General features: G+C 33.7%; 1 protein-coding gene across 4 annotated transcripts in view; it reads left to right on the top strand.

Moving 5' to 3' along the window:
• Pka-R1 (protein kinase, cAMP-dependent, regulatory subunit type 1) overlaps positions 1-26,929 on the top strand; it is a 174,687-nt gene extending 147,758 nt beyond the window's left edge. For all 4 annotated transcript variants that reach the window (XM_089633265.1, XM_089633266.1, XM_089633268.1 and 1 more), the window contains 4 exons: positions 21,726-21,945; positions 22,773-22,895; positions 23,937-24,114; positions 24,370-26,929. In XM_089633265.1, the coding sequence (XP_089489391.1) occupies positions 21,726-21,945; positions 22,773-22,895; positions 23,937-24,114; positions 24,370-24,454 (606 nt within the window). In that variant the 3' untranslated portion in view covers positions 24,455-26,929. The remainder of the gene's footprint in view (positions 1-21,725; positions 21,946-22,772; positions 22,896-23,936; positions 24,115-24,369) is intronic.
• Positions 26,930-27,735: the final 806 nt, after the last annotated feature.

Here is a 27,735-nt window from a genome sequence, read left to right as displayed (position 1 = left end):
CTGTGTATTATTTATATCTATAAATGGCAGGGAACTATGATAAAGTTTCTATTCAGCAAAAGCCGTGGTATTTTGCAAGAAAAGTGGTTTTTTTATTATTATTTTTTTTAATCAAAAGTGTATGTGACGCATGTTTGGGGGCGGTGCCTGGAACGTCACGGTGAGACCCAAACGGTCGCACTAGACATATCCAAGGCCTTTGACCGGGTCTGGCACCGAGGACTTGTCAACAAATTGCCTTCTTACGGACTTCCGCATCCCCGTGTACATGGATTGCTGACTTTTTAAGGGATAGGTCGATTCAGGCGGTTGCTGACGGTTTCACCTCTTCCTCGCACTCCATAAATGCTGGCGTCCCACAGGGATCGGTTCTGTCTCCGACTTTGTTTTTGTTGCACATCAATGACCTTTTGACATGTGCACCGATTCATTGGTACGCGGATGACAGTACAGTTCATGATAGCTTTTTGTTTGACAAGCCCCAAAAGGGCACACAAACTCCAACGGCTCGGAGGGCTTTGAAGCAGAGAATGGACGGTTATCTCGAGAGTATTTCCTCCTGGGGTAAAAATAATCTCGTCGAATTTAATGTTTCAAAGACCCAATCCTGTCTGATTACGTCTAAAAGGGATCCAAATGATAATATAGTCTCCTTCAACGGAAGCAATCTTCCGAACAGGCCTTCCATTGATATGCTTGGTGTAACTATAAGTGACCAGCTCAGGTACGGGGGCTCCATCGAAGCCAGAGTAAAGTTGGCCTCTCAGAAGCTGGGCGTACTGTACAGGGCCCGCAGATACTTTAATAGTACACAACTGCTGACCCTGTACAAATCGCAAGTGCGCCCTACTGTCGAATTTGGCAGCCATCTCTGGTCCGGAGCCCCTAAATACCTGAAAAAAACCCTTGACTCTGTGCAAAAACGGGCGGTCCGTTTGATAGATTCCTCAATCTTAACAAACGGACTGCAATCTTTAGAGCACAGGCGTCAGGTAGGTATGCTGTCCTTGTTCTATCGGTATTACAATGGAAGATGCTCTGAGGAACTAGCGTCATTGATACCTTCGGAACCGGTGCGTAGTCGGGATACACGCCAAACGCGCGCCCAACATTTTTACACGGTTGACATTTGTCACATGAGGACGGGTCGCTTCTACGATTCGTTCTTAAGTTCAACAGCTCGGCTGTGGAACGAACTGCCGGCCTCTGTGTTTCCTCCCTCCTACAACATGGGACTCTTCAAGACCCATGTTCACTCCTTCCTCTCCACAAAAAGACCCTCCACACAGCATCCCCAAAGATGACATAAGCCCTGAGGGAAATTATTTTCTTCAGGGCCTCCTGTGTGGAGTTAATATAAAAATAAAAATAAAATCGACATCGTAAACTTTGACAATTCTGAAGTATAAATTAGCTGCGTTCACAGACATATGAATATTAATAGACGAGAAGTTAAAGGCGAGGGGTTAAACCAAGAGTTGCGGGACGCAGAGAGGAAAGCTGACTGTGATTCGTCAATAAATCAATCTGACAGTATATAGGCATCTCGCATTATAATATCACCATTTAGTTCTTAAAAGTAAAATCTGCTTTTGAATGAATAGACATTTTTACTTGGGAGCGCAAATTACTCGCCACGTTATGAACAAATTTTGCGAAGTCCAAATTCGGCAAAATAAATTTCTTCTATTTTCAGAGTCGAATATTTTGTTTACGTATTTAGTTAAGACACTTTTATAAATGTTCATAATTTACTTCCCAGCAACCAACCATGAGCACACTTGAGAATCGCTACATTCGACCAATGTTGGAGGGTTGTCACAACCGCTCTGTTCCTATTAATAATAAAATAATGAAATCTTTAAAAAAAATATATAACATTTCACTTTTAAGAAGATAAAACAAAACAACTAAAAAAACAAATGAAATTATATACACACAGCTTTTACCAGCGATTCCTAAGAGTATTTGGAGTAAAAATTTGGACATCATTTTGCCGTCCGATGACACTTTTTCAATTAAAAACAAAAACATGTTTTTCTATCACACATCGCCACTCGGTATAACCTAGCACATTACGTGATATGCACTCCTTCTCGTTCCAGCAGTACCGTACATGCGAAATAACGCGCGTACCTAACACGTGGTCCGTTGCGACGTGTGATAGAATGATCCAAAGATAATATATGATCGGTGGTGACGTGCGATAGAAAAATATAATATTTTTAATTTGAATAGATAAAAAATATCATCGTACAGCATTAATGACACATACAATTTTCATTCCAAGCATACTCACTGTATCCAAATTTTACTTCCAAACATACCAATTTTTCACAATTGATAACCAACCATTTATCCTATATTAAGTGTTGTTTATGAGTTGTGTAAAATTCAAAACTCGTTTTGTAATAACGCCATTAAAGTGGAATAAATTAAAAAATGATTGGTTTATTATCCTTTATTAATACGACGGAGTTCCAGCAAGATATAACAGATGAAAAAATAGAAGTTCCAAATGATACGATTATGTATGTTATCAAAGCGCAAAAGGCGAAGGCACATCCCTGATTCTTATGCAAACGGCTTTGTGTTTCGCGTCCAGACGTATCTCGATGTGATAGTATATGTTTCTACAACTGATCCATATTATACGATGTGAATAAGCTTAAAATAAAGTAAAATAATGCTTTTCTATGGAATGTAATACGACAATTGGGTTTATTCTCTTTTCACATCTATTTTTACAAGTTTTCATAGCACAAGCCACCATTTTGCCATGTTATTTCGTAAAATGAACCGATGATGCCTCGACCATAGCTCGACGCTAGTCCGCACAAGAATAATGACGTCACGTTTTCTAAATTCACGGGAGGCCATACGCGAGCACAGCCGGCTCTAATGGAACCGGTATGGGGAGTGGGGAATAATACGCTTTTAATCACTTAGGGCAGGTCTACTAATATTCATATGTCTATGGCTGCGTTCTATTTTATGGCTATTCAAGCTTGTCAAAACCATAGACAAAAAAATATTTACAATGTATACCTAATACTTTCTTATTTTAAAATACTAAAAAGCCGCGTGAAAAATACGAAAACTCGCATTAATTGTCCAAAAAGCTGCGAATTTCGCATTAGATGCATGTTTTGCCTATAGCAAGTTTCAAATTTGATTCGATTTTAGAAAAGAAAATTCAAGTAAAAATGTGAAAAGTTAATTTTTAATATAGATACCCATATAACTACTTAGTAAAAAAAATACTCTCTAAAATATATTTAAATTTGTTCAAAGAATGCACTTGTTGACCCTTTCTCGCTTAGGCAAAACAGACTGGTGTTTCTCAGATACTCTTCTCAAGGACATCGCTATCGAAGTTTGTGTTGGCCACCTCAACTCTCGTTGAGCGATTTATAAACCGCATAGTATTATGAATGTAGAATTCCTAAAATGATGATGTAGTGTAAGAAAGGCGATTAAAAAAGGTATGTTTAGGTGGTACCTAGAGCAGATACAAAGATTAAGGAGTTCCGGAAGCTTGTTTTATCTGCAATTGGATGACAGAATAAGTCGGGGATGCCCGAGGAACATAGGACGATCAATTGAATTAAATACGTGAGTCATGCCATGTCGTTATTGAAAATTATATTGTGTGAGACGATGTTTGAGTGTGGCGTATTCCTTCAGAAATGACGTGGTAATTAATTATTTTATTAATTTACATTGTTCATGACGCTTTGGGTCGACCAAAAAGTGCCTGTGAATTTAGCTATTCGTAGTTTGGGAACATTTCGTGGTTACGGTCATAGTTTAACGTTGTTTTAACCACCACAATATTACGGGCGTGTGCCTGGTTTTTGGTCGAAATACTCTAAAATGTTACATTATATATTATGCAGAATAAAGTGGAAATATTTACGTCAGCATAAATATCTTTATCGCCAATTTACAAGTTTGAAGTTTAATTGCCTATTTTTTGTTTCGTTTGCCACAAATTCGAGAAGCCTTTAAGATTAAATTATATTAGCTGTACAAAATCAAACATTTCTTAGCGAGCAACTTGAAATTTAAGCTTTTTCGATATCGTAGCTGGATTTGATACAATGGTATTTGAGATTACAAACCCAATTTATGAATTTCGACCCAAAACAACAAAAATTAATTGCTGCCACCGAAGGCCTCGTTGTGGAGTTGTACCCAGCTAATTCATTTTCCAATTTGCGTAACATTTTTTTATGAGTTTCATAACTTTTTAATGTGCTTCGTAATTGTTTTTTGCAATCGGTTGTGGGTTTTCGCACCCATGTAAAAAATATTTACTCCTTTCTCATTACGTCGATCGTTATTTCCCCCCTTTGAGTCGAATTATTTATATAAGAAACAGTAGGCAATAAAACACTCTTGATACAATCGTTGGTTCTTTTGCTTTTTATTGTATTATTTAACGCAACCGGGACTAAGGTATTCATCATCATCGAATGGCGTCCTCGATTGATAAGACAACAGAGGTCGCTCATAAATGAGATGGGCTGGTGACATTCATATAACCTACATCAGTTCTTTCTACACTGTTCTTTCATAATTATTTGTCTAACCGAAAACAATACGTTGTTTACGGGCAGTTCACATCGAAACTCTACGCAACAAATTCTGGGGTCCCTCAAGGGTCTAATTTAGGACCACTATTATTTTTATTGTTTATTAATGACATAGGGATGTTTATAAGATTTGTAAAATTTTTGTTATTTGCGGATGACATTAAACTATACACCTGTATAACGACAAATGAAGACTCCATTCGTCTACAAATCGATATCGACGGTATAGTAGAGTGGAGTCATCAAAATAAACTTCATTTTAACAGTAGTAAGTGTACAATTATGTGCATTACAAGGGCAAAGCGTACTTTATATTTTAACTATAAAATGTCTGGTACCTCTCTAAAACATATTTCGATAACGAAGGATTTAGGAATCACTTTTGACACGCGTCTGACTTTTCGAACTCATATCGATTCGGTGTGCAACTCTGCAATGCGAATGCTGGGTTTTGTTATATGTAATTCGAAATCTTTTACGAATACGGCAGTCATAAAAATGCTTTATTTTACTCTGGTTCGCAGCATTCTTGAGAGTGGATCGATAATATGGGGACCCGAAGATGCCCTTTACTCAAATGATGTAGAAAAGGTGCAAAAAAAGTTTATGCGATACCTCTACATGCGAGAGTTCGGATATTACCCTTTATTGTATCCCTCTGATTTTCTTGCCGGAATGCTGGGGATAGAACGTCTAGACGTTAGGAGAAATATTGCAATGGTGTTAGTGGCGCACAAGCTGCTAAATGGGCACATTTGCAATCCAGATATTCTGGAACAAATTTCTTTTTATGTCCCTGATAATTTCATCAGAGCTAGACAGCACAGATCATTTATTTTTCCAAGGGGCAGGACCAACCTACCAATGATCATGCCTTTGGGGAGAATAACTACTTTGTTAAACCACATTTCTTCTGTGATTGACATTTTCAATTTGAACCAAAGAGAATTTAAGACAGCAATAAGCATACTATTTAACAAATCTGGTTAATCAGATAGTATTGATGTACTTACCCATGCAAATAAATGTATGTACTTACTTATTATAAACTGTATTTTATAAACTGTTATTTGTGAAATGTAAATGGATTATACTGTTTTTCACAATAAATCAATAAATAAATCTAACGACAGAGTCAGTGGCTGAATAAATTAATGCGTCTTGTTCCCAACCAGGCGTCGTCGTAGGCTCAATTCCCAAGTCCTCCATCAATTCACAAGAAACATCTTCAGCTTTTAATTATAGTTTTATGGGATTTTCAAATATACTCGTAGTTAGGTTATTCGTAATCCGCGAATGTTTGTCTCTCTTTTAATCAAAACAAGCTGTTGTACCTGTATCAGATGACTGAAAACTGACACATTCGACGAACCGATGAACCGTGATATTCGTTTTAAACTAATAAAGTGCTCGGCTCTACACAAAACATAGTATTGATGTACCTGTTATTTATGACTGCGGTAGTGCGTATAAATAAACAATTTTTGCCTCATTAACACATTTCCGTATTTAGGTATTTTTTGTTTCTACTAAACAACACTAAAACCGCAAAAAATAATACCGCGTTTTTACCTATACATTTATTATATTTTTAAGACTAAAATTATGTTTTCATTTATTGATTTAGCCGATGCTGTACTGGAAATATTTATATCCAGTCAAAAACAAAAAAGGCAGAACGTACCAATCACCCCCCTCTTTTCCTCTTCTCTATCCTTATGTCAAACATTTTAAATGAGAGACAAAATAGATTTGTCAAATAAATCCTTGAAATTGGAAGAAATTGTCAAAATTATATCGACGCTGGAAAGGATAAATGGCTAAGCGCCACACCGTTATACAGGTTTTCCAATAAGAGGTGTTATTTTGAATAGCCAGCTATTTCGGTAGATGTTACTTTTGAAGCTGTCATTTTTTGACATTTGACAAGTAGAAACTACGCCATTAATACAAATGGAATGATACACGCTTCAACAATGCATTGAAATTATTAAAATTCACTTGAGTGAATCAAATGCAAATCATCTTGAGTGATGAGGCCCATTTCCACCACGGTAGCTTCGTCAACAAGCAAAATTGTCGCATCTGGGGCTCGGAAAACCCAAGAGTTATTGTTGAAAAGCCTCTCTATCCTCAACGTGTGACTGTTTGGTGGGGTTTATGGTCCGGCGGAGTCATTGGACCTTAATTTTTCGAAAATGAGGCTGGAGCAACAGTTACGGTGAATGGATCGCTATCGAGAGATGATTAATGATTTTTTATGGCCGGAATTGAATGGTATTGATCTGGACAACGTTTACTTTCAACAAGATGGCGCTACGTGCCACACAAGCAACGAAACCATTGATCTTTTACGATTGAATATCAAAATAACACCTCTTATTGGAAAACCCTATATTCCTTTCCAACGTCGATATTGTTAATCCTTTCAGGGAACCCACATCACATCTTCATTAATTATTGGTTCAACAGGCTGGAAAATAATCAGAGTTGATGGAAAAGACGAGAAAATTTTTCCGACGTCTTCCAATTCAGTGAACGCCGACGAATATTCATTATTACTTATTACATTTACCTACGATCTTCATGAGGTCGTTCTGTTGTAATGTTGAAGAGTAATGTTGTTATTTAATATTATTCTCATAAGCATATCATTTTAATGCGTCATACAAAACATATATTGTTTTCTTTTAAACAGGCGCAACGGTTCGCTATATTCTTGTATTAAATTCACAGTAAACAATGTTTTAATGCTCAGTCTCAGGATGCTAGGCTATGAAATTTAAAAAAATCACATTATCCGATTATCAAAGTGGGTGATATCGCTTAAGGGGGACGGTAAAGCCCCAAGGGGCAACTAACATGGGTCATTTATGGTCGTTTAAGGTCTGCAAAGCGGAGTAAGACGCCTCAAAAATTGGTCGGCCAAATGTTTTTCCACATTATACATTACCTTTCACGTTTCAACATTCTCCTAGAAAACGTTCAAAATCGTTTCTCAAATTATAAACTAAATTATTATACTTTTCGCAAATTGTGTTTTGTTTATTTAAATTTTTGATAAGGCTTCAAATTTCATTTCCGAGGTGTTTTTCAATATTGTCAACGTTGTTATTTGGCAAAAGGATGATTTTGCATGTGGTGGCGATTGGAGAGTTATGTGAAACGGTACTCGGATAAAGCAGAGCAATGACAAAACAGAATATGACAAAATAATAGGTTAGGTGTCTTTTTTATTTTTTTTAGATTGAGTCCACACAAGAAGGCACTGAGGAAAATAATTACCCTCAGGGCGTATGTCATCTTAAGGGATTCTGTGTGAATGGAGAAAACTTACTGTTATAAAATATCACTAATTTATTAAAAATCTGGTCAAATTATTGGTATTCCTGTTAAAACAGGACTGCAGGCCTTTAACGAATGAATTGACAGGTTTCCTAAGAAACTGTCGGTAAAACACAAATGTTATGGTGATGTCGGAACACGTGTTCAGAAAAAACGTTTTTAACAGGATTTTAATAAATCAGCCATACTCACTTTTCTCCGTTTGAGGGGTGAATATAGGTCTTGAAGAGACAACTACATATATTATTGAGTGAGCTTATCGAAATCCTGTTTTAACTCGACCTTTTTTGCATTTCGTCTGTCTGTTAATTTGTTTGTGCGTTCCGTCTACGTTTTAAAATAGTGGCCGTTTTAATGGCTCAGTAAAGATTATGGTAATTATTCGGAATCGCTGGACAAGGATTATATGAAATATTTTTAAATAAAACCTTCTGATTTACCTTAATTACTATAAAAGGAATCTGACTGCATTTGGGATATTTTTAATTTTAGCATTTTAATTTTTAATTACGTAAATCGAAAATTCACTTTCGTTGTATGGGATGACAGCTTTTCACATTTGACAGCAAGATTATTTGTTCAAATGTGAAATCGTCATGTTTATTTGGACTTTGTTATTCGTTTTTTTTTCAATATTATGATACCAACCTGCAAGAAAAAGAAAGTTTAAAAAAAGAATTTCTTTAGACAAATGTTAATTCCTTACTTATAAGATGTATTTAAAAAACGTGTCATAAAATTAAGTAGATAGTTATTTTAGTTATTATTTTTTTTGGTAAACTAATGTTTAAGACAAGATTTTTTATGCATAGCAAAAAGGGTAACAATTATTTTATAAGCAATAATTATTAGCCTGAAAAACTCATCCACATTGAAAAATCTCCTGATAAAAGATACATGACGCCAACGGGACTTGAACCCGTATCCTTTCGATTTCCGGTCGACAGCTCTGACCACTGAGCTATGGCGGCTTATCTTATTTATTTTTTCACCTGAAACAACCATCTTTATTTTATATGAGAAAGACATTGTAAGTGCTAACTCTCTCACTAGATGGCGTCGAAACAAATTGTCTACATTTTTTTGGTGAAGATACTAGAACTTGTCAAATATTAATTAAATTTTTTTTGGTAAACTAATGTTTAAGACAAGATTTTTTATGCATAGCACAAAGGGTAACAATTATTTTATAAGCAATAATTATTAGCCTGAAACACTCATCCACATTGAAAAATCTCCTGCGATAAAAGTTACATGACGCCATCAAGTCCCGTTGGCATCATGTATCGTTTATCAGGAGATTTTTCAATGTGGATGAGTGTTTCAGGCTAATTATTATTGCTTATAAAATAATAGTTATTTTAGTACCTACTTATAAATCTTATGAAATCAGAAAATTCGATACATCCTTTTTTTGGAGGTCTACTGTTCACTAGACTGTTAACTATGTACTAGTTAGTTATTGTAAAAGTCCATAAAGATAGTTTCCTTTTGTTGTTGTTTTTTTTTATTAGAGATCGACCTGATTTATGTGGAGTTGGTGGGAAACTAGTATAGGTATCTATATTTTCCATGGCGTTAATACTGCCAACGTATCCGGCATGCTAATGCGTTTTCCTCGGGACGCAGACAGCAAAAAGAAGTGGCGCATGCTGCGACTCCTCAATCCGTCCCCGGTCCTTGGGACGAGGAAAAATTTAATAAAATTTTCAATATCGACTACTTTTTAATATGGACCTATATTATTACTTATCCCTGGTTCATGTTTGAAAGCTTTCGTGTACATATCGACACTTTTCGCTTTCAATTTAGGCAATCAATTTTAGTTTACTGTTTAAACTTTACGTTTACCGTCAAAGTTACATCTTCAATGATTGGCTCGTTTATAATCAAACGTACTATTAATTTAGATTGCTGTAATGTGCGTGATGAATTTATCCACTTTAAATGAAGTCAAAATTACTTTGATTTTAAAATTTATTTTTTAAATCAATTTTTTTTTTCATTTCATTTCAAAAGTGGAATCAGTTTTGTGAAGAATAATTATTACAAGCGGCAAAGTAGATGCCTACTAAATGATGACTAAATAGTATAAAATAAAGACGCTATCCGCGTCAGTCTGTTTGTGCGCTTAGTTCTTCTAAACTACGCAACGGATATTGATAATTTTTTTATTTTCATTTAAATAATTTCTTCCGGAAGGTTTACATATATAATACATGCATATTGTATTTATTAAAGTAGAGAAAAGTCGATGTTTTATAATCAAAACGTAAAAATATTTGTTCGGGCCATAGACATATGAATATTAGTAGACCTGCCCTAAGTGATTAAAAGCGTATTATCCCCACTCCCCATACCGGTTCCATTGGAGCCGGCTGTGCTCGCGTATGGCCTCAAGTGAAATTTGAAAACGTGACGTCATCATTCTTGTGCGAACTATGGTCGAGGCATCATCGGTTCATTTTACGAAATAACACGGCAAAATGTTGACTGGTACTATGAAAACTTGTAAAAATAGATGTGAAAAAGAGAATAAACCCAATCGTCGTATTACATTCCATATATAAGCATTATTTTACTTTATTTTAAGCATATTCACATCGTATAATATGAATCAGTTGTTACTATCACATCGAGAAACGTCTGGACGCGAAACACAAAGCTGGTTGGTTGCTGGGAAGTAAATTATGACCATTTATAAAAGTGTCTTAACTAAATACTTAAACGAAATATTCGACTCTGAAAATAAAACCGAATTTTTTTGCCGAATTTGGACTTCGCAAATTTGTTCATAACGTGGCGAGTAATTTGCGCTCCCATGTAAAAATGTCTATTCATTCAAAAGCAGATTTTAGTTTTAAGAAGTAAATGGTGATATTATAATGCGAGATGCCTATTTACTGTCAGATTGATTTATTGACGAATCACAGTCAGCTTCACTCCCTTCGTTCTTCAACAGTTGATTTTACCCCTCGCCATTATCTTCTCGTCTATTAATTCCTATGTCTGTGCCTACAGTAAATTATGCCATGGTGTATGTCTATCTCATAAGGATAATCCCTAGCAACGCCGGGTACACTTCAGCTAGTAATATATAATTTTGACCAAAAAATATTTTAATTGTCTTTTTCAAAATTAGAATTACAATATCCCGCGATTTTTCGCAGATCTACGCTAGTTTACAATAATCTTGTAACTTTTAACTGTATTAAAATTTCAATTAGGATTAGAATATTCGAGTTCATAATTTTTTTTATTGTGGACCAACCAATTCGTATGTCATCTTTGAAATGGGAAATCCTGAACTGACTCTTTGTCTTTTTATATATTTCAAAGTTCATAACTCTTGATGGAAATGACGTTGTGAGCTAATAATAATTGCGTTGGTCTAGAAATATCTAGTCAGAAAAAGCTTTGCACAATTCATGATGGCAAGACACCATTCGGGAGTTTTTGCTTCTTCAGCACTCAGATTTTCTGATTTGTTTAAATTTAATAGAAATGTATATTATATCACTGAAGACGAAGATAATACAAATAAATTTAATTTTTCGAAGAAAACTTCTTCTAACTGCTTTTCACTTTGTGATGGCATTATTTATTTTTTATTAAAACACAAATAACATTGTTTACATCACTTTATTTCGATACAAAATCTCAACATGTTTCATGAACCAAGTTCACTTCATCAGGAGCACAAGTATACTAAAGTTATAATTAAAATTAGGTCTAGAAAGAAGAGGTAGAAGGAGCGGGGAGGGGTAAGAGTGGGGGAGGGTTATTCAAAGTAGGAATTAAAATGTCATTAGACGGGAAAGACCGGGTAATTGGGAAAATATTTAAAATGGGGTTTATAAAAATTTTTTGTTTATTAATAATATCTGCTTTCATATTCACGTGTTTTCTTATTTCTAGGATTTCAAAATTATTGATTTGAGATACCTTGTAACCAGAATGTAGTATTTTAAAACCTGAATTAATATCGAAAGTATGGTCGTTATTTAATAAATGATCCGCAAATTCTGATTCACAGTTTCCCTTTAAAGCCCTAAGATGTTCTTTAATTCTGATCTCAAAGTTTCTATTAGTTTTTCCTATATAAAAGGAATTACAATCATTACAGTTGAGTTTATAAACACCTGATTTTTTAGTTTGACTATCAATATCTTTATTATTAAGAATATATTTTTTTAATTTGTTATTCGTATAAAACGCCGGTTGAATAGTGAAGGGAATGTTTTTATTTATAATTTTGGAAGTATCATTATCTACAAATAGAATTCTACGCCATTGTTTGTTTGTATCTTTATAAATAGGATAAATATAAAGTTTAAAGAATTTATGTTTAATTTTTTTATTTAGTATTTCATCTATCAATTTATTAGGATAGCCGTTATTAGATGCTATTTGTTTTATGATATTTAATTCTGAGATATAATTAGGATCCGACAAAGGAATAGAAATTAATCTATTAAGCATAGAATGGAAAGCTGCGACTTTTTGAGAAAAGGGATGATTTGATGAATTATGAATGACAATATCAGTGTACGTATCTTTACGGAAAATATTAAAATCTATTTTATTACCTATTATTGTTAAATTTAAATCTAAGAAATTTAAACTCTTATCTATACCTATTTCTAATGTAAATTGAATATTTTTGTGTATTTTATTTAAAAAGTTTAAAAACATGTTCAATTGTCTTTCTGTTCCTAACCAAATGCAAAAAATGTCGTCCACATATCTCTTCCAACAATATAAATTTTTAAGTAACAAGGCACCGCTATTAAAAATCTTATTTTCTAAATTATTAATAAAAATGTCTGCAATCAAAGGACTCGTACTGTTCCCCATGGCCAAGCCATCCTTTTGTTTAAAAATTGTATTGTTAAATTGAAAATAATTTTGTTTAAAAATAACTTCGAAAAATAAAATGAGGTCATGGATAAGGTCTTTCTGTAAGTTAGATGAATTTAACAAATTATTGATGATGGTTTTACTTTCTTCTATTGGAATACTAGGGAATAAATTTACTACGTCAAAAGAAACCAACATAGCATGATTAGGAATTTCCAAATCCTTTAGATAATTAACTAATTCTAACGAATTTTTAACTGTGTATGTTGGTTGAAATATATTAGCATTATTAATTACAGTATTGATAGCTGACGCTAATTTAAAAGTTGGGGCATTACAATTAGAGACTACTGGCCTAATAGGTTTGTTCAGTTTATGTATTTTTAATAGGCTATAAAGTTTAGGAATTTTTGGGTTAATTAAAATCAAATTTTTGTTATTTTTCATGTTTACAAAGATATCACTTTTACAACGTTTAACCGCTTCTTTCACCATTTCTTGACACTTATTAATAGGGTTATTTAGAATTATTTCAAAATTGTCCCCTTGTAGAAAATCCATTGTCTTGTTAATATAGTCAACTTTATCCATGATGATAACACTGTTACCTTTATCTGCCTTCGTAACAACCAGATTTTTTTCCCTCACCATTTTAGAAATATTCTTAGCAATTTTTATGTCAGTATTAGAAATTATATTCTTTTCCCGATTAGGAACTGTTTTTTTGTTGTTAATATTTTTTATCCCTTCAGCACATTTCAACCGGCGTTTTATACGAATAACAAATTAAAAAAATATATTCTTAATAATAAAGATATTGATAGTCAAACTAAAAAATCAGGTGTTTATAAACTCAACTGTAATGATTGTAATTCCTTTTATATAGGAAAAACTAATAGAAACTTTGAGATCAGAATTAAAGAACATCTTAGGGCTTTAAAGGGAAACTGTGAATCAGAATTTGCGGATCATTTATTAAATAACGACCATACTTTCGATATTAATTCAGGTTTTAAAATACTACATTCTGGTTACAAGGTATCTCAAATCAATAATTTTGAAATCCTAGAAATAAGAAAACACGTGAATATGAAAGCAGATATTATTAATAAACAAAAAATTTTTATAAACCCCATTTTAAATATTTTCCCAATTACCCGGTCTTTCCCGTCTAATGACATTTTAATTCCTACTTTGAATAACCCTCCCCCACTCTTACCCCTCCCCGCTCCTTCTACCTCTTCTTTCTAGACCTAATTTTAATTATAACTTTAGTATACTTGTGCTCCTGATGAAGTGAACTTGGTTCATGAAACATGTTGAGATTTTGTATCGAAATAAAGTGATGTAAACAATGTTATTTGTGTTTTAATAAAAAATAAATAAATTTAAATGAAACATGAAACAGAACGAGACACAAAAAGGTAACGGTAACACATTAAATTAAGGGGTAAATTCTTCAGACTTAGAAATACTTTCTCATTAAAAATATTAAAAGAAATTTACTTTGCACTTGCGCACTCTGTACTACAATATCGAATCATAGCTTGGGGGGTGCATATAAATCATCCCTTCTCCCACTCGAAACAATTCAAAAAATTCTTATAAAAATTATCCTAAATAAACCGTATTAGTACCCAACAATAAATGTATTCCAAGAATTCGCTGTTTCCCCACTTTTTTTTCACCCAAAATTTACGACAAAATTGCACTACTTCAGCTACACAAAGATATTTTTAATGAAAGTAATACCCCACTGCTAAATATTAGCATAAGGAATACTTCTGTTGGTGGACTAACTGTACCACCCGTACGAACCACAATAGCACAGAATCACTATGTATATGAAGGAATAAAATTATTTAATAGATTACCCGCTGATATGCGAACAGAAAAAAAATACGACAAATATTAAAAAAAAAAATCATATTTTTGTAGTACCACCATATAATTTTAACTTCCTCTTATATATATTCTTGACTGTTTTGTTATTCCTAATGTTTTATGTACATCCTATATACAGTTCTTGTTTTAATTACCTTTATAATCTTAAAAAAATATTATGTCAAAATCTCTATAAGGTTAAATTCTTAAGTTTTTTAAGTTATCGATAAGTTTTCCTCTCCTAACAACCACAAGCGTCAGCTTTTGTTGGAGAGTATATAAAATATGCTTTAATATGTTATATTTTGTAAAAAAAATAATAATAATAATCTTCAAAAGTTATTCCAACAAAATTATAAATGTGCAGGCTTAAATTATTTTGCTATCCATTCCTATAAACTACTATATGCAGTATATGACATTATGTGAACAGTTAAATAGGTTTGACGGGTATAAAGCTTGTTAGCTAAAACTAATCTATTTTCGCTGCTATTGACGCTCCAGAAAAAATTCGCGCATCGACATAACCCACTTTCCCGAGGTCTATTATATCAACAATGTAATTTTATTACCTACATTCCTACATACAACGTAGATATTCGCAACACTGCCCATACCTCGTACACACATCACACTGTCACTTTGTTATTAGTTATTATGTTTTCCTTTTACTCATTCCCTTTCGGGTTCGCCGCATAACACATTCCATACCCTTTCGACATCGAAAGATCTCGCTGAAGGGGTAGCTCGTTACGCTAATGTGGGTTCGTGAAGTGAGCGAAAGAGACTTGTTCAATATTAGGCACTTCAGGTGGTAGGACAATGCATTTAAATTATAACATTAGTTTTTAATATTAAACACGTTCATTTTTTTTTTAATTTCTTAAACTCAACGTGATGCTTTCGTTGATTTTTGTGGCTTTCATTGGTTAGATAAATACTGTATTTGTCCTCCAATCTGGGCAGAATGTAATAAATACATAATACCTATTTAAAATATTTAAAACTGTAGTATTTCTACGAACAGTAAACCTCAAATAAGACATCTGCCCTGATGATGGACACTGCAATGCTGTCCGAAACGTTGGCTAAAGAAGGAGTTAGCGCAACACGGCATAATACCCCAAAAACAAATAACAAAAACAAAAAAAAAGTAAACCTCGCGTCCAAAAAAGTAAGTTTCTAATTTTCTGTTATTTAAAATCAAAACTAAAATTTCCCCTAAATCAAATATTTAACAGAGAGATAAAATAATGTAATTAAGTACTTAAATACTGACATTAAACACGACCATTTTACATTTGAAAAATAATCTTTACTGAACCATTACAACAGCCACCATCTTGAAATCGGAACCGGAACGTAACAAAATAATTTACAGATGAAAAAAATGTAAAACATTTGACAGATGAAAAAAAAGGAATTGCAAATTCAGCTTCTAAAATTTCCTGTGAGAAAATCGCTACACATCTACATTTTTTTAGCATTAGACTTCATATTATAAAGGAACATTGAGAATTATGGAAAAAGTTTAATTTATGCGAAAAGAAACGTAAATATTTATTTACAGTTGCGATTCTTCTGATATCAATACGGCTAAGTCTACAATATGCTTTATTTCCGTGCACTATTCGCACACCCTCCCCATAGCTCTAATTTTTAATAAAAAAAATATACTTAGTTATTAAATCAATCAACGACTGCATTAAACTTCAAGAGGACCTCAATCGTCTCTTTGTCTATTGCGAATTAAACAAACTTGTTATTAACATCGCAAAATGCAATAAATTAACATTTACACGTAATAAAAATAAATGATCCTTTGTATATACACTAAACGGCACACACATCAATGAAGTAAAATATATCAGGGACCTTGGGGTAACACTGGATGTTAAATTAAACTTTATCCAACACACTGATGACATCATTAACAAAGCCAATAAAATGCTGGGATTTATAATTCGCATAGCAAAACCCTTCCACAACATAAACACTCTATATTCCCTTTACACCTCATATGTTCGCCCGCACCTGGAACACTGTACACCGATCTGGACTACTTTATACCAAGCCCATATCGAAAGAATAGAAAGAATTAAAAAAAAATTTAAACACATAAAATTATAAACTAAACTTACACTTCTCAAATTATACCGAATCCATTAAATTTCATAATTTTAACTCCCTCCAAACACGACGTCTAATTTTTGATCAAATCTTATTATTTAAAATCCTAAATAATTGTCTGGACTCACCAGAACTTACCAATTTAATAAATCTTCATATTCCGTCTAGATCAACCCGACAATCTGATTTATTTTATCTACCCTTGTGTAGAACAAACATTCGAAAAAATTCCCCAATTCCTCGTATATGTGCACAATATAATACAAAATTTTACAGCATTGACATTTTTGGTAATAACTAATTATTAATATGACAGTATGGAATGTATCGGCAGCATCTCCTATCCTCTTCCTATTTTCCTCTTCCTCTCCCCTTCCTTTAACACCAAATTAATTTTAAGTTACTAAAACTTCATTTCTAATGCACTTTAACATAAGAAACTTCTGTGGCTTGACTTCAGTTAACTTGTATATTTATATCTATCATTGTATATTATATAAAAGCTGTTTGTTTCTTACAAAATAAAAATAAATAAATTTGCAACACTTAATATAGTAATGTTTACTGCGAATATGTTGCAATTTAATAATTTCTTGTAATCCACAATACAGTCCACCGTGTTTGTTTATTTTACTTATTGATTCTTCTTCTTTAGTTACAATACTTCATACGATGCAATTCGACTGCAATAATCTTGTGGGCGTAAAAATAAATAATCGATGCCTCGTATCGCAGTTGTTTGACGGATAGTATGCAGTTATTAGTTCCCGATAGGACAATCGTTTAATTCGCACGTTATTAATTTACCATCGCGTGCAATCATTTTGCGACTCACTTTATAGTGTCATCATTTATTTAGTGGACGTCCCAGTCCTGCATTTAATATAAGGTGCATATTGCATTGCCTGAAGTAGGGGTTGATAAAATGACGTTGATTATTATTTCTGTCATAGTTTTGTTTTTTTTTAATATCCCGTTTCCTTTCGCTTCGCATAAATTAAACTTTTTCATAATTCTTAATGATCATTACGAATTCTGTAAAACGGAAACCACACGAAATGACGTATTATGTTCCTTTATAATATTAAGTCTAATGCTAAAAAATGTAGATGTGTAGTGATTCTCACACAGGAAATTTTAGAAACTGAATTTGCAATTGCGGTTTTTTTTTTCATCAGTCTGTAAATTTTTTGTTACGTTCCGGTTCCGATTTCAATATGATGGCCGTTATAATAGTTCAGTAAAGATTATTTTTTAAAAGGAAAATGGTCGTGTTTATTAATTAAGAAGGTAAGTATTTACGTAACTACTTACATTCTCTTTTTTATCTCTCTGTTAAATATCTGATTTTAGGGGAAATTTTAGTTTTGATTTTAAATAACAGAACATTAGAAACATACTTTTTTGGACGCGAGGTTTACTGTTCACAGAAATATTACTAATTTTAAAGACTTATAGGTATTGTACGATACAGTTATAAGTCTGTACAGATACTGTATGCGATAGGGACCGGACACAAATTGTAGAAAAGCAATTTAAAGAATTTAAGAAAACTCAAAATATTTTTTTTATGAATTCGACATTGAATGTATAAAATTCTGTCACAGAGAGGAAAACAACTGGCGTCATAATTTATTTCCCAATTTGAGTGGAATTGTGGTCAAATGGGAATGCTATCGATTGTGTGTTTTATAATGCCGCTATACATCTCTCTTCATTTCTGATGAAAGAAAAGCAAACATTATTTTTGTAGAATTTACTCACTACTTTGTATGGAAATATGTGAAAAACATATCACAAATTACTTTAGTTTTAGTCGAGTAGGATCCGTGGCCAATGACGAATGCCTTCGATTGATTGTTTTTATTCCGTGTTTATAATACTATTTTGTTATAGTGCTGAAGAAAAGCTTTATCTTTTAGAATCTTTCTATTTCTGTTTAATATTTCTTTTTGTTTTATAGAAGCACCATAATTCCGATAAACCCATTAATGTTTGGATCATTTCTACAGCGGCGTTTTCGTGAGAAAATCACTTCAAAGACGCATAACTAAACACTCATACCAATTGTATTCTCACCAATTGCATGGCTTTTTAAAATTACGTTTTTTTTCACTTTTGAAGTAAAATACAGGATATTATAACTTTGTATCTTTCAAGTCATGTGGTTATCTGAATTTGGACCATTCTTCTTATTTTAACTTGTTTTTTGACAATATTTCCCTTAACTGACTTCGATTTCGACATTATCTCCCTAATTCGGAATTAGGTATTACGATTATATTTACCGACCTCTATCTTCTTCGCTAAAATTTCATTACATTTATTCTATCTATTTTAGTGGTACTCCTTTCTCCATTGCAAATTCCTACACCCATTACCCATATAATGATGGTCCTCCACTTTGTACTTTGTAGAGTAACAACTTTAGAATCGTGGAGTCGAGTGGTATGGGTCGGAAATTTATTCACATACCAAGTGAAGCGACATCATTTTAAAACTCTGTCAAATAAACTGTGCCGTGTATCTTCAAATGATTGTCCTTCCACTGGATGTCTGGATCGTTTCTCGTCTCTCTCTTCTCTCCCCCTGCCCTTTCCCCCTGTCCACTGTCCACTGTCCGTGTCCACCACTTCACATATCAAATGAGATTGACATTATTTGAGGTCGAGTGGAGTTCTGTTTTATGTCGGTGCCGAAAATAAATACATAATGTATTTTCCGAAATAATGCGGATTCGATGATGTGCGTATTATATTGAAGCTCTTTGTACTTCTCCACACCTTCATTATCAGATATTTAAAACCAAAAATTAAAAAAATATATATATATAATTGTTTTGCTCACTGTCTAAAATATGTCCAACGTATATTATGCAGATTTAGGTACACGAGTACTATACTCGTACTTATGCAACTTAGTTCCATTTAAAATACTTTATATTTGTTTTTTATACCAACCATGTTACAATTGCAAATTTACAAGTAACTAGTTTAGTTATATCTGACATAGAAAAATATTTTTGAAGCAAAATGATTTCATTTGCGATATATTTCGAGCTCATTCCCTTGGGATAACAGTTTATTATCTGCTATCTGTGTGAAACTGAGAAAATAAATAAAAAATTACGTAAGTTTGTGATAGTTGTTAATTTGCAGCACGTATTGGAATTGAATTTTCTTTACTTTTAAATGGAAATAACATGGCAAATGTAAATAGAAAAAAAGTAAAATAATAATTTTATATCTGATATAATAAATACCATTGTAGCTTGTATCTTGTAGCTTTGTAAATCAGCTGAACTCAGATCAGATTATTTTACTTAGTTTTTTTTCCAGATTTTCTTTTTTTATGTTTTGCTAAATGTCACCTGTTTTTTGTACTGAATGTTCCTAAACCTAAAGAAAATTCTATTTGTTCTTCATATCCACTTTTTAATAAATGTCAATTTAAGTTATTTTATTCGGGATTCAAACTTGTACCTAAGTTTCATGTAAATGGCAGATGGAAACTGTAAAATCCAAGTCATGAAGTTCATTTTTGATTGGTTTGACCGTTTAAATCTGTGGATGAGGACTTTAGATAGTAAGCTAAACAAACCCACATTTCGAAAAAAACATAAGTCCGGAAAATAGACTTTTTATTATACATTTTTTTCGGTGTTTTCATCATGTTGTTACACCTCACAAGATCGCCCCTATCTGTTCGGTGTCAAGACAGGGGAACTATATCGCCACCCGTTTGTGAAGCATCCTGAAGGGGGTAACAGATTACGCTATAAGTTCAAAGCGTTTTATATAACTCCATATTGCTCGCCACACAATCCCATACAGACCTGTCACACCTAAAAAGATGTGTTATAAGTGATCTGCTAGCCAGGCTATATTTGAAAATTATGCGACCCGCAGAACAATTTACGGAGCTGTCATCTGTCAAAGTTACATATCCCATACAAAGAAATGATATTCCGCAGCAGTTCCCCAATTCATCTGACTCCCTTTCTTAAGGAAAATTATAGCGCAGTGTCACCCCAACATATAATACGTATATGCCAAAATTATGCACACATAATATAGTTTAATGTTTCTGTAGTATTAGTATTATTGAAAAGCAAATTGAATGAAGGTTTTTGGTTGAATAATGTAGATATACAAGAGACGAGAATCGGAATATATTTGCATATCCCGCAGGTAGAATAGAATAGAATTTAAACATTTTCTGAATTTTTATTTTAAGGGGTATTAAATTGAAATAATATCAAAATGTCATAAACCTTTTTTTAATTGACATCATTTATCTTTGATACTGAGATATTATAAAAAACACATTGAAAAGGTAACGTAATAAGTATTTAAAGTATTTTTCTAAAAAATATATAAAAACATTAGTGTCACTGACTGGACTCTCCACAGTCATTTGAAATCAATCATCTTTAATACTAGGAATATTATAAAAAATCTATAGAAAGCCTAACGATATAAGTATTTTGAGACTTTGATAAAAAAATAAGTTCTTTAAAAAACTTAGACTATGATTTGTCACCCAAACGTTAACGGACATTTTTGTGCACCGCAGCCCAGCAGTGAAAAACCTCACTAGATGGTGGCAAATCCGCGGATCAAATATTACTGAAATCCCGCTAGATTGCGGGATGCGGCACTGCAAACCCTAATTTGCAGATATCGAAATTATTATGAAATTATAATAACTATTTCTAACAAGATTTTTTTGAGGTTGAGCCTTGTTTGTCGAATAAAATTTCTGATGAAATTATTTTTCCGTCAGAAACAAACCAATGTAGGCGAGTTTCGGTTCCTGATAATCCTGATTACACATTATTCTCTGAATTCAGTGTTACTTTTACTCTTGACGTTTTGAGTACAACAGCTTCTTGCCTCATATTTGTAGGTTTTCGTGAACGGTGAGATGGTGACCACAATCGGCGACGGCGGTAGCTTCGGCGAGCTCGCCCTTATCTACGGCACTCCACGCGCAGCCACAGTGCGCGCCCGCACCCACACCAAACTGTGGGGCCTGGACCGCGACTCCTATCGCCGCATCCTCATGGGCTCCACCATCCGCAAGAGGAAGATGTACGACGAGTTCCTGTCCAGGGTCTCCATCCTGGGTGAGTTCAATTACAAGCAAGGGAACATGTATTATTTAGGTCCACTTTATTTTATAATTTACCCTATTAAACCCTTTAGAGAACAAAGGTGCCAAGTTCACCAAAATGCAAATATGACTTCTTGATACAAATCGATGCTTTTTCCTACATTCTTTAAGGCCCATATTTTTATTCCAGTTTTTCAATAATAATAAAAAACAGCAGTATCAGTACACACCCTCTATGGCTGCTAAAACTTTAAAATTGCTCTCCTGAACAATTCGTCTCCATTAGACTTATTCGATTTTATACAAACGGGTTAAATCAGAAATGATTCTACGATCAGATAATTTTATTAAATTTAATGAACATAAGTACGTTATCGTAATTTAGGCATTCTCTAGGAATGCCCATTTTAAAATTTACATATCCTAAAAATTTATTTTGGATTCTTTCAATCGCATGTGAATGAACCTCATAATTTGGGGACCAAACTGTGGAATTGTATTCTATATGACTAAAAGGGTCGGTCGTCATATTTATAATTATTCGCCCGTGCTGGGATTTTAACCCCCCAATCTCTGCACCTTGAGCCAATGAGTTTATCGCTCTGCCGAGTAGGTCATAAAATATTTCACAAACAAACAAAATCGAATTCTGGATTGCTCTAATTGATTCCGAATATGGGGGAATAATTACCATTGATAATAACTAATAATGTTGGTAATTATTATAGTATAACAAATTGTTTAATATTATACCAATGGCCTAAATTTATATATGTGGTTTCCCTTATCTGGTTTTTTGAAGCAGTTTCATATTCTCATTTGAGCATAATAATGTTTCAGAGAGTTTGGAGAAGTGGGAGCGCCTGACCGTGGCTGATTCGTTGGAGCCCGTTTCATTCAAAGATGGCGAGACCATTGTGCGACAGGGAGAGCCCGGAGACGACTTCTACATTATTCTCGAAGGTAAGAACTCGAGAATACTGTCATGTTGCCAGCAGCCACTGCTTGTGACTGAATTGGTAACTTATAAAACTAACTTAAATTGTAGATACCGTACGTAGCCAGGTAATGAAGCTCGCACGACTGCGTGATTGATTGGCACAATCAAAAATTATTTTTTTTACATTAATATACACTCAGGGCCTATGTCACATTTTGGGATGCTGTGTGGCGAGTATTTAAGGAAAGGAAGGAGAGGAAGTTCTGGGAAGTAAAAGGGTATGAGGGGTGGGTAGGAATCTAGGATTCAGTGAGTCCCGTGACTGATGTATGAATCCACCTCTGCGGTGTGGTGCAAGACGATGGGTCCAGAGAGACCAAAGAGTCTACCCAAACCGGCCTCTTCCGATCCGGCCCACCATGCATCCCTGCTAAGCCTACAAACGTAGCAAACCACTTGGAGTGACCTATGGAAGAGATGTTGGTTAGGTTACTATATGGTTATCCAATAAATGGTGCCTGGGGCGGCGGTACCAATACCCGCCTTGCAATTTTTTATTTGTTTTTATTTTTTATTAAAGGTTATTAACAAAATCTATTTTTAATTTACAAAACACACTATCTGGTCTTACCAGATAGTGTGTTTTGTCTTAACAGTACATTTAAAAAAAACACCGTTTTGCAAAAAAAAAAAGTTATTATCAAAATTAAATCAGCTGGCGGACGGCAAAAATTTTGCTTTGGTACATCAAGAGTTAAGAGAGTAGAAATAAAATTTTAACAAATGCCTTGTATCATTGTACCATTCAGAATTAAAACATTGCTTGAGAATGCTTTAGCCGTGTTTGGTGACCAGGTCTGAATGGCCAGGTACTCCCTATCTAACTTCCGTCTCACAACATATTTGGGGATGCCATAGTCTCACCGGCACCAGAGGGTGTGCAGTATTCACATTAAAAATCAAATCCAATGTTTTCCTAAACCATGTAGATGTACTTCTGATAATCACTAAGCATTTCATTTGCATTATCATTTTCTAATCAAATGTTATGCATTTGTGTTTAGGTTGTGCCCTGGTCCTGCAGCAGCGCGCCGAGGGTTCCGGCCCCCGCGAGGAGATGGAGGTGGGGCGCCTGGGGGCCAGCGACTACTTTGGAGAGATTGCGCTGCTGCTAGACAGGCCGCGCGCCGCCACCGTCCGGGCCGTTGGGCCCCTCAAGTGCGTCAAACTGGACCGCGCTAGGTACAGCCTCCTACTTTTCTTTTACATTATCATCCCTCCCAATTTGATTATTTTTAAGATAGAAACACATTCGCCGATTACGAATAACCTGACAATATTTTAACTCTTCGTACTTCCATAATTTTAAGCGAAGTTACTTGTGTAATGATTGAGGACTAGCAGAGGATTGAACCCACAACGCCTGGGTGGCAACCCAACACATTTGATGAAATTGTTTCAAGAGACATCTAATGTAAAAGTATAAACTTCTTCCAGGTTCGAGCGTGTGCTGGGGCCGTGCGCAGACATCCTGAAGAGAAACATCACTCAGTACAACAGTTTTGTCTCCCTGTCTGTATAACAACTAACAACTAATCAAAAATATTCTGTTTAATGGTATTCCAAATAGATTATTTCCCTGATCCCGCCCCAAGGGCAGCACCATAGTTTGTGCCTACTCTCCTGGTTCTGTTTGTATTTCACCGCGGGTTTTATATATGTATAAACTTGACCCACATTGAAAATACAAGTATTAAACAAACTATTAATTACTAAGAAAGTATACTATAACTAAATTTGGCGTTATTGATTAATGTCCGAAAACCACAGCTTTCATTTAATTTCTACAATGGAAACTTGAATGTGAAACTTAAGAGTATTTTTGATTAAATTCCCTTGGTTTGAAAACACATTATTTATTTTGTAGATAAGGCAGTGAAGTCTTTCAAAATTAGACCTGAATAATAATTGTTTGGTAATTTGACATTACACAAACTAATAATTGAAAAGGGTAAGAATGTGAATTCATCCAAGGGTTTTAAATTAGAGTAAGACTTTGTAATATTAATGAACTGATTTGAACACTCGCTGGTTGGGTGCCATCCATGTTTTCATAACAATCATCAAATTGTAAAGTACATCAATATTTAATAGGTTGTTTATGTGTCCTTTTGCCGGCCAGATTCTGATTTCCCTTCAATTATTCACAGTTGATTTATGAATAATCTCTAATCTTCTTATATTAGAAGAACACTTTTGAGCTTAGTGTATTAATATCACTTTAAGAAATAAACACAGCTGGTCTGATCTAATTCTCCAATTGATGTTTGTACACTGGGAACAAAAATATATACAGCTTTTTAAATCCCCAAATAATGTGGTCATCAGTTTTTTTTCCGTGTTGTTTCACAGAAGATCAACTATTTTATAATTGGACATTAATAAATTAAAATTGTTTTTAAATTGTGAAATTGTCTTGTGTTTTCATCACATTTGCCATGATGAATTATTGTGCCAAATATATTTATTTAACAAATTGTAATGATTAGTTGCCCGTGTCAGTTTGCTTGAAGAGTAGGATTAGAATCTGATTAGTTGACCGTGTCAGTTTGCTTGCAGAGTAGGAATCAGAATCTGTTAGCCGACAGCTATAATCCTTGAGTTTGACATTGTAATATATTCATATTTGAGGTTGCTTTAGATGAGAAAGATATTTAAATATATAAATTTGTTGTGAATCGTGCTTGATGCATTGAATTTAATAATTTTAAATGTAAAAAATATAATCAGTGATGTACTTACATAGATATGGGTGATGCCCAAGACTTGAGCGGGTTCTTAAAGCCATATTAACCAACTGCTGCAGACAAAGAGTTTGCCTTGGACAGGTTCACAACTTCTCTGCCTCGGTTGGGTTTGATCTTGTGAATAGAATCTCGGGCATCGCCGATGTGACTATGACTATGCCAGGGGCAATGTAGAATGTATTGTGAACAGTTTAATGCACCCGATGCTTGCTTTGCCTCATATATTTCACCATTACAGAAGATGCCTTAGCATATTAATCCTTGTGGACATTTATTCAATCAGCATCATATAAAATTATAAAGATTAACATAAACCTCTGTAGCAATACAAATATATAATAAAATAAAATACCTACCTACATCTAATACCTAAAAGAGAAAACAGAAATCCAATGCTCTGAAAATGTATACTTACTTATTTTTCTAGACTATTTGGATAGGTCGTTATTTAGGTGTCCCTAAATAATATTTATTAACCAAAAAATTACATCTTATTTGTTTGTTGTAATTTCATTATGATTTGGAGTCTCAGTTGAATTCAGTAGGAATAAACTGCGAGCAATAATTATATTTTGTTGAGTCGCTTGTGAAGTAAAATATAGTAATCCCACACCGAATTCTATAGTACATATAATGTAATACATATTGCTTAGAATGTTGTAGGTAAAACAGTATGACTAACTTTCAGTAACTTATGATCAATGAAGGTGCCCGTTTAAACTGGGATATTTACTGCAAGAATTACTTTTGATGAGAGTATATTCTGCTTTGCATATGGGATGAATAAAATTAGACTATATTATGAAAACTTTATCGCAGACTTTTGCGATTTCTTCCTGGAAACATTGAAAATTCATATATCGTGTGTTTGTAAAGTACGTATAATTTTTATTGAGTTGTAGTAATAATTCTTTGTGGCAACTTAAAATTGGATGTTAAAGATAAATTATACATTATTTAATATAATAATACCTTTATTATTTAACTGCATTTATTTTCCCTTAAAACTGTTGTAAGTAATTAAGAAATTTATTACATTATTTTTCTCATTTATATTTTGAAATTTTCGCTCGTATTGTTTCCCTCTCTTTAAAAAAAACCCTACCTTTGTGTAGATTTTTTTTTTACCTAGCGCAGTATCAGATTAATAGGTAATGTATTTACACAACTTTACTGTTGTGAATGACTTTGTTTATGTAAGTAAACGATTATTAATATATTAATATACAAAATAAAATAATTAAAATGTAGATATTGATTTTTATCATTTGAATGGTAATCTGTCACCCTTTTCCATACAGCAAAGGACAACAGTGTCGTACTTATCTACATATAAACCTAATCAACAATTTGTCAGACTTGCAGTAACCTACAATATTAGAAAAAATAAGATTACCTTTATTGACTGACCATAGCGAAGTCCTGTTTTAACTTGACCGTTTTGGTATTTCATCTGTCTGTAAATTTGTAAGTTCCATTTCCAGTTTGGAAAATCTGCTGCTTCCACTATATTATAAAAGCAAGCCTCAAACTATTGCTATACTCTTATGCTATATGTAATACATTTAAATGGGCTTGGCCTATTTCCCAATGGGAATGTATGGCGAGCGATATGGTGGAACAGGCCAAGCCCACAAATATTTCGGAAGTATAGCACTTGTGTAAGCATTACTTTGGAAGTTTAGCGCTGGTGTAAGCATTACTTTGGAAGTATAGCGCTTGTGTAAGCATTACTTTGGAAGTATAGCGCTGGTGCAAGCAATACTTTGGAAATACAGCGCTTGTGTAAGGATTACTTTGGAAGTATAGCGCTTGTGTAAGCATTACTTTGGAAGTATAGGCTTATGTAAGCATTACTTTGGAAGTATAGCTCTTGTGTAAGCATTACTTTGGAAGTATAGTGCTGGTGCAAGCATTACTTTGGAAATACAGCGCTTGTGTAAGGATTACTTTGGAAGTATAGCGCTTGTGTAAGCATTACTTTGGAATTATAGGCTTGTGTAAGCATTACTTTGGAAGTATAGGCTTATGTAAGCATTACTTTGGAAATACAGCG

This window comes from Hesperophylax consimilis, chromosome 7 (genome assembly GCF_061612785.1).
Source record: "Hesperophylax consimilis isolate HC1 chromosome 7, BYU_Hcon_1.0, whole genome shotgun sequence".
NCBI classification, from domain to species: domain Eukaryota; kingdom Metazoa; phylum Arthropoda; class Insecta; order Trichoptera; family Limnephilidae; genus Hesperophylax; species Hesperophylax consimilis.
This window is presented reverse-complemented; position numbering and strand designations above follow the sequence as displayed.